The sequence below is a fragment of the Aethalodelphis obliquidens genome, unplaced genomic scaffold (genome assembly GCF_003676395.1).
Source record: "Aethalodelphis obliquidens isolate GAN/ISIS:26980383/991018 unplaced genomic scaffold, ASM367639v1 scaffold18, whole genome shotgun sequence".
Lineage (NCBI taxonomy): Eukaryota > Metazoa > Chordata > Mammalia > Artiodactyla > Delphinidae > Aethalodelphis > Aethalodelphis obliquidens.
In genome coordinates, this window is record NW_020837962.1 from 5,480,459 (window position 1) to 5,498,503 (window position 18,045).

Consider the following 18,045-nt stretch of genomic DNA (forward strand, 5'->3'; position numbering starts at 1 on the left):
AGGGAGCCTCACTGGATCATGAAAAGTACTGCTTACTGATATTGACAACACAAGCAGAATGTTAATAATTATTGGATATACTCTCACTCACAGTCACTCGTAATCGTCTTTTTCCCCATTCGCTGTTGGAACCTTTAACAGAGATCTTTGGTCCTAGAGGTTGGAGGAAGGGAGTTCGTGGAAGCAATGGAAAGAGAAAGTTGTCCACTTATCTTCTTAGTGAGCTAGAGAGAACTTTTCGTCCAGTTCAGTCAAAGAGGAAAAATATTTCCATTGACTTGTCTCATAAATATGAGTCACTGATACTGAATCTGGCCTCAACCCAGTTTCCCTAGATTTTTATCTTATCTGTGTTAGTAGAACATTTCCATAAAAGTCAAGTATTTTTGCTAAGTTTAGCTAAACCTCTTTTCCCCCTACTCTTCCTACTGTATCTTTAAGAATAAAATAAATTGTAGCCAGAGGAAGCTATTTTTAAAGCTGTTTTTACACAGAAGGCTTAATACTTTTCCTAGTCACTAAATTACATCCCTGTTCGATTGACTGTGCACCCCCTTATTTACGGTCATTATCTGCAGGTTTTGAAAGTCATAATGAACCATGCTAAGCTACATTTTTCCATTCACTGGCTCAGTCATCTGGAAGAGCCAAACATTCAAAATCTGATTGCATTGCTCTTCATTATTTCCTATTCTCTCTCCGCTGCAAAATCCATTGACTCACATCGGAAACACTTGCAGGTAATGCCTCTGAGCTTTTGTATCAAAATGTAACCAGTGACTCTTCAAGGACAGAGATGATGTCTCTGGCAATATTCAGTTAATTCTTAAGACTTTCCAAGTAGGTTGGAGTCTTTGATCCAAAGAAATGCTGAGCTGGGGTCTCTTCTAGATTAAAGTTCCTTCACAGACAGATGTTGAATTTGTTGAATCTGTCCAGTAGAGGATGTAATCCAGAGCTATCTAAAAATACTTCTGGGTCACATCTTAGACACTACAGACAGTAGCTCATCATTGTTCTAATGACTTTCTTTGTTGTGGGGTGTGTGTGTGTGTGTGTGTGTGTGTGTGTGTGTGTGTGTGTGTGGTGTCTGGGAATAGCCATCCTTCATGGCACTCATAGGTACCTAACTTACTAAAACCAGAATACTACAGCAGAATCTCTCTGCCATCCTCACAAGTCAAGGGACAGATGTTGTCACTTCGAAGTGAGAAAACATCTGGGATCAGTTTCTTGATCAGTTTCCATCTGATTTTCTGACCAGTTAGTGACTAGGACACATCAAGTGCCCAGTGAAGTCCACTGAAGGCTTACAGATTCTGACATGTGAGTACAAGAATTCAGTAAGGATTTACCCTAATATTTTTAATAATGTCATCATAACCTGCAGAGAAGAGGAGTTATCAGATTAATAAGTGTGCGTGTTTTAAACTAGAACGCCTTTTTCAGGACCCTGGACAGCACACCACCACCACCAATTCTGGCTTTAACCACGGAACCCAGCAGCTATTCCATTTAATTTATTATGTGTATGCAGTGTGCAAAGCACACACCAAATACTTTACATGTATGTAATGCTCCTTTACTCGTTACAGTGATCCTCCTCTGCTGAGACACACTATGCCATCAGCACATCCAACCTGGAGAATTACTTTAACATCTCTATTTTTGAATATTAAGTAATTTTTAATCTCCTAATTATTCATTTCTTTCTCCTGGATACACCTTACTACCAAACTGCTGATTTCAGGGACACGATATTGTTTGCACTCAAGTTAAATTTAACTAAGATAAATTTCAGTTTTAGTCTCATTGGTTTCTTTGAGCTCATCTTGGCTTATTTAAGTCAAGTAAGTTGTCTTGGTACTTGTTGCTTCTTAAAGTATTTGCACTATCAAAACTGCATTACAAAGTATTCCTTCAGGTTTTAAAATTATCCAATATCATTAAAGCTTCGGACATAGTAGTTTCTTATTATATATTAAGCTCATTACGTTGGAATTTGTGATGAACTCTAGCTGTGTTAGGTAGTCACAGACTTTAATAAAAAGGTGGCCTGCTATCAGCCTAGTTCTTTATTATTATTAATAGATTCATCAGAAAAAAAACATTTAAAAATAATAAAATGTGTACTATTCGAGAGGTATTATTGGGCTTCTTGTATTTTATTCTTAGAAAATGTTTGCTCATGATGAAAAGGATTATAAGTTCATTGGTGTCCAAGGGCAGTTTCTTCCCAATGATGCAATCAGGTGGAGCTATGTTCATTTAAAAAATTTTAGTCTCTGTTGATTTTCTAGCAAATCTATGTCATACATGGATAAAATAGCTCCTTTCAGCTCACTTTCATGTCCTCAATCAGTTTGAATAAAAATGTTAATTTGTTTTACATAGTATCTCTTACCTTTCTAAAGTTATCTAAGATTTAGAACCTTGTGTCTTGGCCTGCCCTTCTGAGACACCCACATGAAAATGAACTGATGAAAACTATTTTTAGGGGAAATAACCATCTATCCATCTACTACTTCCTTGCCTCTATCTTTAAACGATGCATTTTCATTGAATTCTCGTGTGAATGTAATATCCTCAAATGACTTGTCAATTGCGTTTAACCATTACCAACCTCGACAAGATTTTTAAATTGTAGAGATCCCATGTGTCCGAAGCAGTAGGTGAAATGGAGAGAGTGGTAGTATTGGGGGCAGACTATGACATTCCAATATTCCTGTCAATCCCACGATTTTACGATCCTTTTCTACCAGGTTATAATTCTCCCTTTACTTCTAGAATTCCTGCACGTCCTCCCTCCAGCATGTCAAGATGAAAATGAAAATAAAAATAAAACTCATGCTGATTCGCAGGTGCCTTATGTTTGACTATTTGAATCTAGTCTTGTTTCTGTTTAGCTTTGGTCCCCTGGATGATTCTATAATTACAGAGGACCCTGTAGCCTCTTGGTTTGCATTTTAACTTTCTCCCTTGGTCTTATCATTATATTTTGTTTTTATTATCCTTGACCTGATTTGTAAAATGTCATATGCTTTTCTGTTTTTATCCTATGATGTGCATTCTTATAAAACACCTCAAATATTTTGTAGAATGGAGAATGCTTTAAATGTATGAATAAACAATGACTAGCTTCTTTTGAATGATCAGATTCACATCAGAGTGGGTTTCTCAGTGAGTCTGCAAATGGCCCTCTAGGCTTCCTGCTAGCCCTGGTTGTGAGGAGGCGCTCACTGACCATGTTTCCATCCCTCCGGCCTGTTTACCTGCAGAACCATTCAGCGCCTCCGTCTGGGTGATGATGTTTGTGATGCTGCTCATTGTATCCGCCATAGCTGTTTTCGTATTTGAATACTTCAGTCCTGTTGGATACAACAGAAACTTAGCCAAAGGGAAAGGTGAGACTAGCTTCATAAGCATGATTCAAAGTCAATGCTATGTAATTTACTTTCAATGAAGAGTTCAGATTTAGAACACATTATCCTATATTGCCTTGCTGTACCATCGTATAAATCATGCTGGGTCATTGATATTACTTGCAGTGCCATACAAGTATGGGTTATTCCCTTCTACTGAAAAGAAGGGTAAAACTTAAAAATGAGACATTTTAATCTTGCTATAATGTGGAGTCGGTAGTTAAGTGAAAAACTACTGATATCTGCTGAGAAAGCATATTTGAAAAAGTTTTCTGGCAGTTGTCAAAATGTGCATCAAAACAAATGTTAAAACTACTAGTGAGTCTCAACGTCAGTCTATGCAAAGAAAATGGTTTTATAGAATCTAGGCTAAGAACATTCTCCAAACTGCCAAATCTGCTCACATTCGTTTGATGATAAATATATAAATATATGATAAAATGGTGACTTTCCCCAAACAGTTACATTTTCCTCTTGACAGTGCCTGACCTTAGTGCATTGTACTTGATAAAGTGGCAATCAGTAAGTAGAAAATTGAATTGGGATGCATTCATCGGCCATAACTTTTTTTTTTTTTTTTTTTTTTTTGCGGTATGCGGGCCTCTCACTGCTGTGGCCTCTCCCGTTGTGGAGCACAGGCTCCGGACGCGCAGGCTCAGCGGCCATGGCTCACGGGCCCAGCCGCTCCGCGGCATGTGGGATCTTCCCGGACCGGGGCACGAACCCGTGTTCCCTGCATCGGCAGGCGGACTCTCAACCACTGTGCCACCAGGGAAGCCCGGCCATAACTTTTTAAGAGGCTCCCACACGAACCATACACATAAACACATTACACAATTTTGAGTGAATTTTTCTCAATGCACAACACATTCTAAGTAGATGGTATCAGAAGGATGCCAGGACGAAATCTCTTTCCTGAAAAATGACTTTAGATGATGGAAGACGGCAGATCTTCAAGGTACAGTTATTCAAAAACAAGGCACTTTAATTTGCCATATGTTCCTTTTGCTTGGAAGATTCAGTATTGGAAAGAGCCAGCAGGTCACAGGAATCTATTGGGAACTTAGTTTTACTGAAATCCTCCCGCTTCTTCTTAACCACTGTTACCACATAAACCACCTGCCGTCAACCAAATGTAGTTAAAATGCCACAAGTAATCACGTTGTGTTTAAGTGGGAGAGTTGCCAGCATTTCACTAAATGGGTAATGTAATTAACTAGTAAGAAGCTTTCCAACAGAGTGGGTCCTGAGGCAATGTTCTATGGGTGATCATACTGCAGGAGAGTAGATATTTACAGTTTGCAAAATCAGAGCTTGTGTTGTTTGTGAATTCGTGCGTTTATTTGATGAATATTTCCGGAGTACCTGGTACCGGAGCAGGGGTTTAACGTGGTAAATGGGATGGAGATTTCCTCATCCTTGGGCAACAGCGAATTTAGTTGTGGAGGCAACACGTAAACATATAAGTGAATAATCACGGATTGTAATAAATCTCAAGAAGAAGGGAGAAAAACCAAAGTGAAGTGATGGGATATGGGCGCTTCTTAAGTATGACGGTCAAGCAGGGAAGGGCTTTAGGAAGAGATGACGCTTGAGTTGAGACCTGAAAGATGAGAAGGATTCAGTCCTATGAAAAACTGAGGGAAAAGCATTCCATGCAGAGGGAACAGCAGATACAAAGGCCTTGGCATGGGCTCAATCTTGATATGCTCAAGAAACAGAAAAGTTATGAGTAAGTGAGGTAGACAGTGGTATAAGATGAAGTCAGAGGGATAGGCTGTTGACTGTGGTAAGCATTTCAGATTTTCTTCAAAATACAATGGCAGGGAAGAGGCAGAATACAAACCTGTACGGTGTGGAAAGGTCACTTTCTATCTATCTATCAAGACGATGGGAGGGGTGGCAGCAGTGGAAGGAGGGAGACCAGTTAGGAAGGTGGTACAGTTTTCCAAGAGAAAGAACTGCAGTGCTTTAGACTTGGATGGAGAGAATGGAGATGGAAAGAAGTGGATACATTTGAAATGTATCTTGGAAGATAAAAAGCTATCCAAAGGCCACCACGTGCTGAAGCACACACTATTGTGCAGGAAGGAACCTAGCATGCAAACTCCTTCCATCACCTGGAGCCTTTTTGTTTTCTACTCATCCGCATGTAGAAACCCTCAGGAAATGACAGCTACTTATTTCCTTGCACAAAATAGTTTTCTGTTACATCTCATTGTCCTTTATGGGGAAAATTATATGACCCAGTAATAGTCTTCATGAATCAGGAATTCCCAAACGTCTTGGACAGCTCCCTGCAACTGCCCATTTCTGATTCCCAAATAGCTATCACTTCTGATCAACACGCATCCCTAATAAAATTAAGTAGTTCATGAAGTTTACTGGATTGACTCTACTTTTTTACTAAGAATTCTCAGCCTCTTGGGAATAAGCCCAGAAGATCATAAAATTAGGCAAAGAAAAAGAGGAGAGCTTGAAACTGAGAATAATAGAATTAGTTGCCTTCTCTCTAATGTGTTGTATATGGATATTGTAAGTATTGCGATAGCCTGAATTTGGCCTCCCATGTGCGGAAAGCTTGCTTCCCAACTAGGCTCTCTGCCCAGAACTTCATAACTTCCATCAATCTGGATTCACTGCTGCCACTTTATTTATTGCCCACTCTGAGTGCATCGCCAACTGAAGTCTAAGTAGATCATTTTTTCATATCTTCATTTACTTAAATGACATAAAAACCTTCTGTTAAAGGAAGACCCTTTTTCCCATGAAATGAGGGCATAAATTGATTTTTTTTCCCCTTGCACAAAAACAGACTTGAAAGCTCTAACATGTGTGTTTTACAGCCTGCATATTCCCCTGCCCAATAAATTTTGGCATATTGTTCTGCCTCTTTAGTTAAGTCTGTTGCAAGGAACACTTAAGAATCTTAAAAAAAAAAAAAAAAAAAAGAATCTTAAGAATACGCTGAGGAAGAAAAAGTGCTGTGATATCAGAGTTCATTTTCCATGACCCTGCAACCAAATGTCTTCCATCTGTGAAGTGTTAGAAGAATTAAGCTCTATTGTTCTGTTCCTTAATGTCTCCATTTGGAGAGTGTTTTAGTTGGGTTTAATTCCTACATTGTGCATATCTTACATCTGAGTTTGAACAGGAGCCATGGCTAGGAACAATCAGATTAGAATATCAAGCACCAGTCCCTCTGAATTGCATGGTTCTTATACGAAAGCACATCTGACGAATACCGAAGCAGCCCCCATGCACATGTTTTTGTAAAGCTCTGCTTCCCCAAATGGAAATCAAATCCACATTTAAAACAGGTCATAACACTACTTCTAATTCAAACCCATGTTTTGCATAACCATTTTCTTCCTTCCTCCCTCCCTCCCTCCCTTCCTTCCTTCCTTCTTTTTTCCCTTTTTCTTTCTTTCTTTTTCTCTCTCTCCTTCCTTCTTTCTTTTTTCTCTCTTTCTTTCTTTCTTGTTCTTTCTTTCTTTCTTCCTCCCTCCTTCCCTCCCTCTCTCTCTCTTCCTTTCTTTCTTTCTTTGTCTTTTTAGAAATGTGGCAAAAAGCCAAATATATAGAAATGTGGGAAGAATGCTAATTTTTAAAGAAAAAAGGACTCCTTGTGTGTGTGGTTCTGGGGCAGTGATGGGACACGCTGTGATCTAAGTCCGTCTTCTGGCAGCCTTCAGTGTTGCTGGGGCCTCTGCATAGTATCAAACACTCACTAGTGTGCATTTCGAGGAGGCGCTGAGAATGTCCTTCCTGTCATTTGCAGCACCCCATGGGCCTTCTTTTACGATTGGAAAAGCTATATGGCTTCTTTGGGGCCTGGTGTTTAACAACTCCGTGCCTGTCCAGAATCCTAAAGGGACCACCAGCAAGATCATGGTGTCCGTGTGGGCCTTCTTTGCCGTCATATTCCTGGCCAGCTACACGGCTAATCTGGCTGCTTTCATGATCCAGGAGGAGTTTGTGGACCAAGTGACTGGCCTCAGTGACAAAAAGGTAAGGTCACTTTGCTTTCGTCTCTGCCTGAGGGGTTGATCTTAAACGTTCTCCCCTCAGAGGAAGTAAATCAGACTCTCATCCAAACCCATCAACTCTAAAGTACAAAGCCAGAGGATTTTTTTTTTCCTCTTAACTCAAATGGGCATATTTCTAAAAGTTCCAGGAACGGAAGCTTAAGCTTAACTCCTAAGTCTTAAAGTGTCTAGATCTAACTTGGAAACGAAGTTTCCCCCGTGGTCGTTTCTCACACTTACATGACTGTGTTGATGCTTCCTGAGGTCTGTGACTCATGTCACAGCTTAGGCTAGAGCTCGTCTTGCCAAGAAGAGTATGATGTTGAGGGAGATCCATTAGCCTTGGATCAGGAGAAACTTGGGGTGAAGTGAGATGCTCTCGGCTGTAGGTACCTCCTAGTTTTGTGACTTTGTATGAGTCTCTTACGTGCTCCATGCCTTGGATTCTCTGACTTGAAAACAAAAGTCCTCTGTAAGCCCTACCCAGAGACAAAACTGACAGCTCCTTTTTACTATGCAGCCAATCAGCCCCATCACCAGCACTCCTGACTCATCTGAAATTTCTTCAAGGGACACAAACAGAGCAGGGAGGTTTTTCATTTCCCACCGGTTCCTTTTACTCAGACTCACCTTCAATCCTCCCTCCTGGGGCTGTGCTTCCCACATCAGGGAGATGGGAGTGTTAACACCTGCGCTCTCCATTCTCCGCTGCCATGTAACGAAGTTTGCAGGGTGTGAGTAGCTATTCAGAAACCTACAGGGAGGAAGAGGTAAACTGGGTATATCTTCCTATTGAAATTTTAGTTTCAGGAAACAAACCCTGACTTGCTAAGCTCAGCAGTGTGGGGACTGCAGCACTGCAAAGATTTTCTGTCTTGTATGTGGGGATAATTTGTCTCTTTATAAAATCTCAGTATCATGTCTTATTGGCTTGAGTCTACATATATCCTTTCAGCATTCATCAACAGACTGCTGAATAGAAAATCAGCCCATGAAAAGACTTAACAGCTTAGCCGTGACTTACACGGTGGTTGAAAGAGGTACAGAGAGGCCTGTCATCAGAGAGAAGGTGAGGGATTGGAGTGAGTCATCATCACAAAAGCACCACCAACCTTATGAGCAGTTGGCCTCTCTGATGGCTCCTCCTTGGAAATGCCACTTGAGTAAATGCCACTCTCTGCGTCATGGCGACAAAGCCCTGTATTATCTGGCCCATCCCCCCATGTCCCCTCCGTCTTGCTTGCTGAGGCCCTCTCTCCGTTCCTTAGACACTCCAAGTGTATTTCCACCACAGTGCCCTTGCACTTGCCATGTCCTGTGCCTGGAATGTTCTTCCCCCTCTATTCTCATGGCCGGCTTCTCCTTGACTTTCAGGTTTTAGGGAAACTATCACCCCTTGGGAGAGCCTTCCTGGTCACCATGGTGACCAGCACAGCCTGAGCTTGTGCTCCCATGAAACTTAAATTCCAGTAGGAAGAAATAAACGACACACAAGTAAACGCAATGGAGAAGAAAATTCCAGGCAGGAATAAGTGCTGTAAAACTGATGAGATTAAAACTGACTTGGGGGAAGGGGATGTCAGGGTTATCTGACACTTAGTAGATGCTCAGTGCACACTTGTTGATTGAACGGGAAATGCACGGTGTGTTGGATGCTGCGGGCACCCTGCCTGGGGCCTCGGATCCCTTTCTCAGTTCTGTGTGCCCAGCCTCACCTTTGCTGACAAAGGTTCGTACCAGGGACCTTCAGAGGATGATTACCTTGGGGCACTGAAATGGTAAATGCCTGGATATTTTTATGTCCCCCAAATCTTGCAGTTGCCTGTAACCAATGGCTAACCAGTGTGAGAGTACAAAAGCCCAGCTGTTCTGTTGCTTCTAGGCAAACTCAGAGGTGCAGTTTACTCTGCAGGGCTCCCTGCAGGATCAGGCCGAGGCTGAGACTTTGCTTGTAATCCCACCGTTGGTTGGCTTCCTCACCTTCCCTAACCTTCTCCCCCCGTGTCCTTCCTGGTTTCTCCTGGAGCCCTTCCCTAATAAGTCATGCTCACCCAATTCCTTGGCTCACCTAAAGCACGTGGCATCTGGGAGGCAGCAGAGAAAGCCCTACACTCAGAGTCAGGAAAGTTGGGTTCCTTTTCCTCTCTGCTGCATACTAATTGTGTGATGCCTTTATTGTTGGGTAACCTTGCTGGGCCTCCTAGTTCCTCTCTGAACATTTGGGAATCATCGTTGTGGTAAGGATGGAAGGAGGCTGCACATGTGAATGTGCCCGGTTGCCTGTAACTGTTACGCGATTCCATCACATCATGGGAGCAAACGTACAGTTCCTAGAATAAGTGACCAGAGATACATTGGAAGCAGTGGGAAACCAAGTTTTGGATGAGAAGATTCTTCAAGAAAGGACTTGGCAGCGTATTTTGCTTTTTGTTGCTATTTTCAATAGCAAGGGGGAAAAATCCCTTGCTACCTAGTTTTGGGTCTAATAACATGACTGCTTGCGGGAAAACTAATTAGAAACACTAATAATTAGACTGACCTTCTCTGATTTGGAAACATCTAGTAACAGATACCATATCCTCATGAGATACAGCTCAGTTTCCATGCTCAGAGTGTTAGCAGCAAGCAGATAGCTCTTTTAATTAAATGTTTGATACAATTAGATAAACAGCAAAATTCCTAGAGTAAATAAGCTAAATGCTCCCAGAAGATTAATGGCAAATATACCAAGGAAGTCTGCAAAATCAAAATCTATATTGAATCAGTTTATTTGAATACTGTATACAAGTGTTCTTTCTTTCTTTCTTTCTTTCTTTTTATCATGAATAGCTATGTAACAGCTCAGGTTTATAATACTTTTAAGCCATTTGCATACTTGCTGTGAAAGAAGCACCTTTGGAGCCCACGGTGTGCTCAGATGAGCTTGGGGTTAGATTATACGTAGGTGAATTCATGGGTAGATGCTCCCCTAGGATTTATTAAAGAAGTTGGAATGTTGGTGGCAACCCTTTCCAAAATGTTGGGTGTTACTGTGGTTGGTGAAATCCATCCCTGGGAGGCAGACTAATGTAGTGGAGAAAGCAACACCATAGGGGTCAAATGGATCTGGATTCAAATCCTGACCTTGCCATATAGTAGTTGTATGGCCTTCAGTGTGTCAGTATCCCCACAGCTTAATTTCCTGATAGAGGGGGTTTAATACCATTCTGGCAAGGTTGATATGAGGATTAGGAATAATCCTCACACCGTGCCTGGCACATGGTAGATAATCCTATTATAAATGGTATTTCTTCCCTCAAGCCTCCTCCCACCCCCTCCACTACCTCTCCCCTCTCCTCTTCATCTCCCTCGGCTCCCTCCTCATGACCATCACTATTGCCTAATTCGAAGCATTCCTCACTTCTGGGGTCTGAAATATTATTGCACTGAGTTGGCCTTTTGTGACAGCAATAGAGGAAATTCAGGGCATGTACCTTGTGGATGAGCCCATAAATGTGTTCTCGGGGAGTTGTGCTGGGTGAGCCTTGTCCACCATTCTTATTGGTTGAATGGAGGCCTCTGAGCCTCTCCTTCCTCTTAAGGACCACAGCAGTTTGATGCTACATCCAGAAGCATGTGGAGCTCACCAGTGGGAGAAGACCTTACTAGAAACAGGGGCTTTAGTACCAGACATTCCTTACTTATGTCCACAGAAGATAGATACTTTTAATAATTGTGTATTTTTTGGTTCATAAGAGAAATAAAGAAATGTCCTGATTAATTGCCGCATTTTTCCTAGAAGTTTTACTTCCCAGACCTGTATCTCTACTCCGTCCATCATAATGCACTTGCTATGACTTATTCGCTGGAATGACTCTCAGACCTGCCCACATACCAAATGGAAAAAAAGTGTAGAATACAAACCTCTGATCTTCTGTTCTCTACATTGGAGGGAAACTGGATCCTTTATTTGACTAAAGTCATGCTGGGTAACAACAGGTGATGAGGGGATGTTTATCAAGCATTAGGGGATGCCATTAAACACTCTAATTGCAAAAGCAGTCTTCAGTTTACAGATGGAGAAACAGAGGCTCAGAGGGTTTAAGCAAATGCCCCAAATGTCTCAGTTCCAAAGTAGCAGATGAAAAGCCCAAGGCCAGGTGCAGCCAGCTAATATGAACCATGAGGGCGACCTTGAGAGAGAAGCTGTGAGGAGTTCTGCTGACACTGGGCTTCATGATTACGTTGCCCTGTGGTCTTGTTGATGGGGGAGACCTCTGCACCACCCCTTCCTGCACTGGAGCCCACACTCGTTTCTTCCTGCTTGCACATGGAACTCTCTGGGAGAAAGTTGCATCAGAAATCATTCCCCTAAGAAACACAGAGTGTGCCCTCCACGCTAGGCCCTGGGATTCCGGCGATGAGTCATCCTTGCCCCTAACTATTTTTCACACTGTAGATCATGACTCTTTAGGGAGTCATGAAATTAATTTAAGAGTTGTGACCATTAAAATAGTAGATCACCATGGATTACATCAGAATATATCCTAAGTAGAAAGTGTGTCTTTACAGGGTGGAGATGGAAGATGTATTGTGAGTCATGCTTTTAAAAGTTTGACAGCCTTTAGTTGAGCGGGAAAGGTTCCTAGGTCTGGGTGCCAGGCTGAATTTAGTGTGGGTGAGGGTACAGTCAAGGCCAGAGAGGTGTGGAAATTCATCACCGAGGCCGAATCTCTGTCTCTATCGCTGTGCAAACCAAACGCAGGGAAGGAAGGGGATCTCAAAGAGCTGCGTGTCTCCTCTGCTACAGAGGGTGAGTGAAGGGGAAGGCAGTTAGGCAAATAGGCCATCAGATGTCTCGGGAGATTGGGAGCGGCTGCTCCAATGACTAGATTTATGAGAGTGCTGCTGCCTCTGTGCCCTGAGCAGACAGCTGCTGTGCAAACAGGACTGGGCTGGTGCCTCCCCCTTTTAGGTGGTAAGTTGAGGCACTGCTTGCCTGAGTGAGTGCAAAGAGCATTTTCTGTTCACAAACACACACTTGTACATACACACACGCTCCCAACACAAGGTGCCCAGCAGGAGGATCTCACTGAGACAATGCATGGCCACTTCCCCCAAATCCAGTTATGGCTGCTTATTAGGCGGCAGCGTGCCTAATTTAAGGGGAGCAATCTTCAACTGGAAAGTTTAATTAACAGTGAAAAGAAGTGTGTGTCTAGAAACAAGAATAGCGTTTCTGATTAGCCTGACTCTTGGGTAAACTTGGACACTTCCTCCGGCACTTCTCAGTTCCGTGGAAGACATGCTGATGTGGAAATCTGAGAGACCTCTGGATCCCAGCCCTGGTTCTGCCAGAGATTTGCTGGTTGTCCTTCCCTCTCTGGGTCTCAAGGTCCTCACCTCTAAAAGAGGAGAGGTCGCTAGTAATGGTCTCGGAGGAATGATAGAGTTCAGACCTTAGGTTTGAAATCTGGGCTGCTGTTTACAAGGAGCGTCATCTTCAGTAGGTCATAGAACCTCTCTGAGCCTCAGTTTCTTCATCTGTAAAATGGAGCCTCAAAGATTAGCTACCAGGCAGTGTTGTTGTATTAAATGAGCCAGTGTTTGTGAAGTTTTCAGCACAGTGCTGGCCCCCAGCAAATCCTCAAAACATGCTAGTCATTATAATCATCACTTTCTAGTTCCAGAATTCCATATTTCATAGAAAAATGAGGCCCAGGTTAATTTTTTTGCCCACGATGATGGCAGAAATGACGAGTAAGAGTAGTTTTATTTTTGAGTGCTTACTCTGTTGCAGGCACTATTCTAATTACTTGACAAAAGTTGTAGTTTTAGATCTTCCCATTGACCCCACAAGGGAAGTACTCATGTGTTTCCCACTCTGCAGATGGAAAATAAATGGAGGCAGTGGGAAGTAAGGTGGCATCTCTAAGGCCCCACGGTCTGTAAGGAATAGAAGCTGACTTTGGAACCTGTGAGGCTGAGCTCACACTTGTAACCATTGCCTTGTGCTGCCTCTAGATTTTAACTGTATTTCTGGGACTTAGACCTAGTTCTCTGGACTCCCAATCTGGTTAGGTTGCCCCAAACACTGAAGGTGTGAACAGATGGGGAGCAAAGAAACTTTTCTCTACCCTTCTAGATAGTTCTGCCTGGTCTAAGAATTAAATTGACATGAGGCAGATTAACAGGAGAAAATCTAACTTAATTTCATACATACGGGAACCCCACATATATGAGAGGTTCAGAGACAGAAAGGTAAAATGAGGTAGATGTGCTGTCCTGAGCTAAGGAATAGGCTAGGGGCCTAGGGCTCCAGAGGAGAGGAGGGCAATTCACAGGATGATGAGAAGAGCAGACGTTCAGTAATTAAATGTTTGCCTGTCACAGGTCATAAAATGTTATTTCTGGTAATAACTCTTATTATGGGCAAGGCCCCCAATTTAAATTCTTTAACAGAGCAGGGAAAGTTCCTCTTGAGCCCACAGGGTCTCAATTGCCTTCAGCTAAAAATAAATCATGTGCCAAAGTGGCACATCTGGGGGAGGGATAAATTAGGAGTTTGGGATTAGCAGATACAAACTACTATATATAAAATAGATAAACAACAAGTCCTATTGTATAGCACAGGGGATTATATTCAATATCTTCTAATAAACTATAATGGAAAAGAATATAAAAAAGAATATATATATTCTTATATATATATCCATATATATATATGAATCACTTTGCTGTATACCAGAAACTAACACAACCTTGTAAATCAACTATACTCCAATAAAAATTTTTTTAAAAAAGAATAGAAAAATTCGGGCTTCCCTGGTGGCGCAGTGGTTGGGAGTCCTCCTGCCGACGCAGGGGACACGGGTTCAGGCCCCAGTCCGGGAAGATCCCGCATGCCGCGGAGCGGCTGGGCCTGTGAGCCGTGGCCGCTGAGCCTGCGCGTCCGGAGCCTGTGCTCCGCGGCGGGGGTTGGGGGATGGGGGGGGGCATGGGTGGGGCCCACAGCGGTGAGAGGCCCACGTACCACAAAAAAAAAAACAAACAAGAACGGGCCCAGCCACTCCGCGGCATGTGGGATCTTCCCAGACCGGGGCACAAACCCGTGTCCCCTGCATCGGCAAGTGGACTCTCAACCATTGCGCCACCAGGGAAGCCCCTTCACTGGTGAAGTTTACCAAACAGTTTTAAAGGAGAATTAACACCAATCCTTCTCAAACTCTTTAGAAAAATAGAGGAGGAACACTACCTAACTCATTCTCTGAGGCCAGAATTTCCTTGATACCAAACTAGACAAAGGATTCACAAGAAAAAAAATGATAGACCAATATCTTTTTAAAATATTGATGCAAAAATCCTCACCAAAATACCAGCAAACCAAATCAAGCAGCAGCGTATAAAAAGAAAAATATGCCACGACCAAGTGAGATTTCTCCCAAGAATGCATGGGTGATGAAACGTATGAAAATAAGTCAATGCAGTACACAACGTTCATAGAATGAAAAAGCAACCACATGATCCAAGTGGCACATCCTGGGGAGGCCTGTTCTGACCCCCTTCACAGACAACATCAGCCAATCAGGGAAACCCAGTAGAGCATGGCCAGTGAGCCTTTATGGAGGCTCAAGAGGCCATACCAGACATGGGCATCACCGGGAAGCTAATGGTTAGTATGGACTTCAGCTCAAGAAACGTTCATGGAACCTGCCATTATGCCTGGGATGTGTTAGGACCACAATAAGTATTGCATGCATGCATGAGCAAATGAATGAATGATGGCTGGAGGGTGAGTGAATGACATAGAGTCTTTGTACGGGAAGAAAAATGATTGCCCCTCTACCCTTCCAGGTTCTACCCTTCATAATAAATGACAGATTTAACAGGAGAAAAACATGTATACAATCTGTATATATGGGAGATACCCAAGAAAACTGAGTAACTCCCCGAAATAGCCCAAACCACCAGCTTAAGTACTATCTTCAGCTGAAGACAAAAGAAAGATGTAGGGTAATGGGAGGCGTGATGGGGGGTGGGGAGAGAAGGAAAGGCCAGTTCTGGGAGGAGACCAGGAAGAGCACAGTAAGCAAGGGCATGGTAGTGAGGCAGATTTAAGTTGCTGCCTTTTCCATGGATAAGAGTTTTAGAGATTTAGTCATCCTCTTCCAGATACAGAGAGGAAGACACCCTCACAAATATAAGATTTTGCCTCTTCCAAAAGAGTTAACTTCTACTCAGTTTTCAGAGTTTCTCCTGTGTCTGCTGTTTCTTAAAAAATAACCAGCCCCCGGATAATCCGTTTGCCAAAGAGGCATATTTCAGGAGTGGCAAATTCTCCCCTTTGTCATTTTCTGGGTGAGGTGAAAGAAATTGTAATTGGGGTCCAGAGAAGGGAGTGATTGGTGAGGATCTCAGAAAATTTCATGATAAGGCAGATGAATGAACTGAAGTCATACATTAATTCCAGCTTAATCAGCATTTCCTGAGCACTGCCTGTGAGCCTAAGACTAGGCTGGTCTCTATAATGGAGACGAAAACTTCCATCCAACAGATACCTATTGCACACCCAGCCAGCCCCTATGCTGGGCACTGAGGAACAGTAAGGAAGAAGACAGACACTGTTTCTGACTTCCTGGAGCTCCCAGACCGGTGGAAGGTGTGATTAAGTAGAAAGGAAGCACAAAAATGAGTGGGTGTTTACTGTCCTGTGCTAGCACGTGCCTATGTGTAACTCCTGAGGCAAGACAGAATGATGGCTGATTCTTCCTCCTCCCCCTTCTTTCTCTGTCTCTCTTCAGTTTCAGAGACCTCACGACTATTCCCCTCCCTTTCGATTTGGCACGGTGCCCAACGGCAGTACGGAGAGAAACATTCGGAACAACTACCCCTACATGCATCAGTACATGACCAAATTTAATCAGAAGGGAGTAGAGGACGCCTTGGTCAGCTTGAAAACAGGGTAAGGATGACGGTTTCTTTTGCTCTGCAGGCCTGCCCATCCACACACCTCACAGAAAATGACTGCACGCCTTGCCTTTGTGCTTGTCTGCCCCCACTGTTGTATGTTCTCAAGAGCCGAGCTGGAAGTCAAGAAGGCCCCCAGTTGAGGGCTGCTTTTGCTAATCTGATGAGTATCACAAGCTTCCTTCTGAACTGTGTTAAGAAAAAGCAAATCCAGGACACTTTGAAATGCAGAGAACCAGAGGGGTTTCTTAAACTGATAAAGAAGTTGGTCCAACTCAATGGGATATTTTAGCCAATAGGGAGATCTAAGGAGATGGAGTTTATTTAAAGTGGTGAAAACAAAGTACTGTAAGTTTTCATCTGATTTTAGATAGGAGTTTATGGCATGTAGCTTTCTGTGAAAACTAAGAGTGTCACATTGAGGAAGGAGAAAGGAAATACGGAGAGAAAAGCTGGGAACTCAGTCTCTCTAAAGGTACAGCTAACATTTCCGTCTACCTGTTGGCATTGTGGAGGATAGCAGACACGAAATAACTGAAGCTGTAAACAGAAGACCTGTTTTATGACCTTGGACAGTTCTTCAGTCACTCTCATCCTCATACATAAAATGGGAATAATGATAGGACCTAATTCATAGGAGTTTTATGAGGACTAAGAGAGAAAATTTGTGGTAAAACATTTCGGACAGTGCCTGGCACAGAGATAGGACATAATTGCTAGTGTTGTTATTTGCTGTAAAGGTTAAATTCTATTCCATGGACTCTTCAACTTTTTGAAAAGTCAGGGAAGTGTGAAATGTGTTTTTGAAAGGGTTCCATTAAAAAATATTCTGGGGCTTCCATGGTGGCGCAGTGGTTGAGAGTCCGCCTGCCGATGCAGGGGACACGGGTTCGTGCCCCCGGTCTGGGAAGATCCCACATGCCGCGGAGCGGTTGGGCCCGTGAGCCATGGCCGCTGAGCCTGTGCGTCCAGAGCTTGCGCTCCGCAACGGGAGAGGCCACAGCAGTGAGAGGCCCGCGTACCACTAAAAGAAAAAAAGATTCTGTTTTAAATGAAAGGATTGTTTATTAAGGAAAGTTTTGCTTATCCAGAAAATTTACTTACGTGGACCATCTCAATCGTCAGGGATCCCTGGCAAGTAAAGTGGGATGTAGTGCACTCTCCTTGCCGATTAATGCGCAGCTTCTTCCTGTGGGCTGTTCTGCAGGCCCATTGCGAAGGCCTGGCTGCTTCTTTGTGTCTGGTGGGGCAGAGGGGGCCCCTCTAAGCCATCAAGCCCGGATCTCTGCATAATTTCCAGGAGCTTTGGCCAATGACATTTTGTCATTTCAGTCTCTTTGGAATCTCTTTGGTATCCCAACGGGCTGGGACAGCATTTATTTAGAAGCTGAACCCATTTCTTATCTAAAACTCATTCACACACTGCTCATTCTGGCTTGGAATGACTTTTTAAAACTTTTTACTAAAAAGCATGACAAAAAATGCAGAAAAGTACAAGTATTAAGTATACTGCTGGATGACTTTGTCCAAACTGATCTGACCATCCAGTTCAATTAACAAGATGATGTCACCAATCCCTACAACCCCCCACCACATACACATACACACACACACACACACACACACACACACACACACACACACACACA

The 18,045-nt window shown here is 43.0% G+C and overlaps 1 protein-coding gene across 2 annotated transcripts in view; it reads left to right on the top strand.

The window, feature by feature from the left end:
• Positions 1-18,045, top strand: part of GRIN2A (glutamate ionotropic receptor NMDA type subunit 2A) — a 367,711-nt gene that overhangs the window by 288,220 nt on the left and 61,446 nt on the right. For both annotated transcript variants that reach the window (XM_027118303.1, XM_027118304.1), the window contains 3 exons: positions 3,279-3,404; positions 7,204-7,433; positions 16,231-16,391. In XM_027118303.1, the coding sequence (XP_026974104.1) occupies positions 3,279-3,404; positions 7,204-7,433; positions 16,231-16,391 (517 nt within the window). The remainder of the gene's footprint in view (positions 1-3,278; positions 3,405-7,203; positions 7,434-16,230; positions 16,392-18,045) is intronic.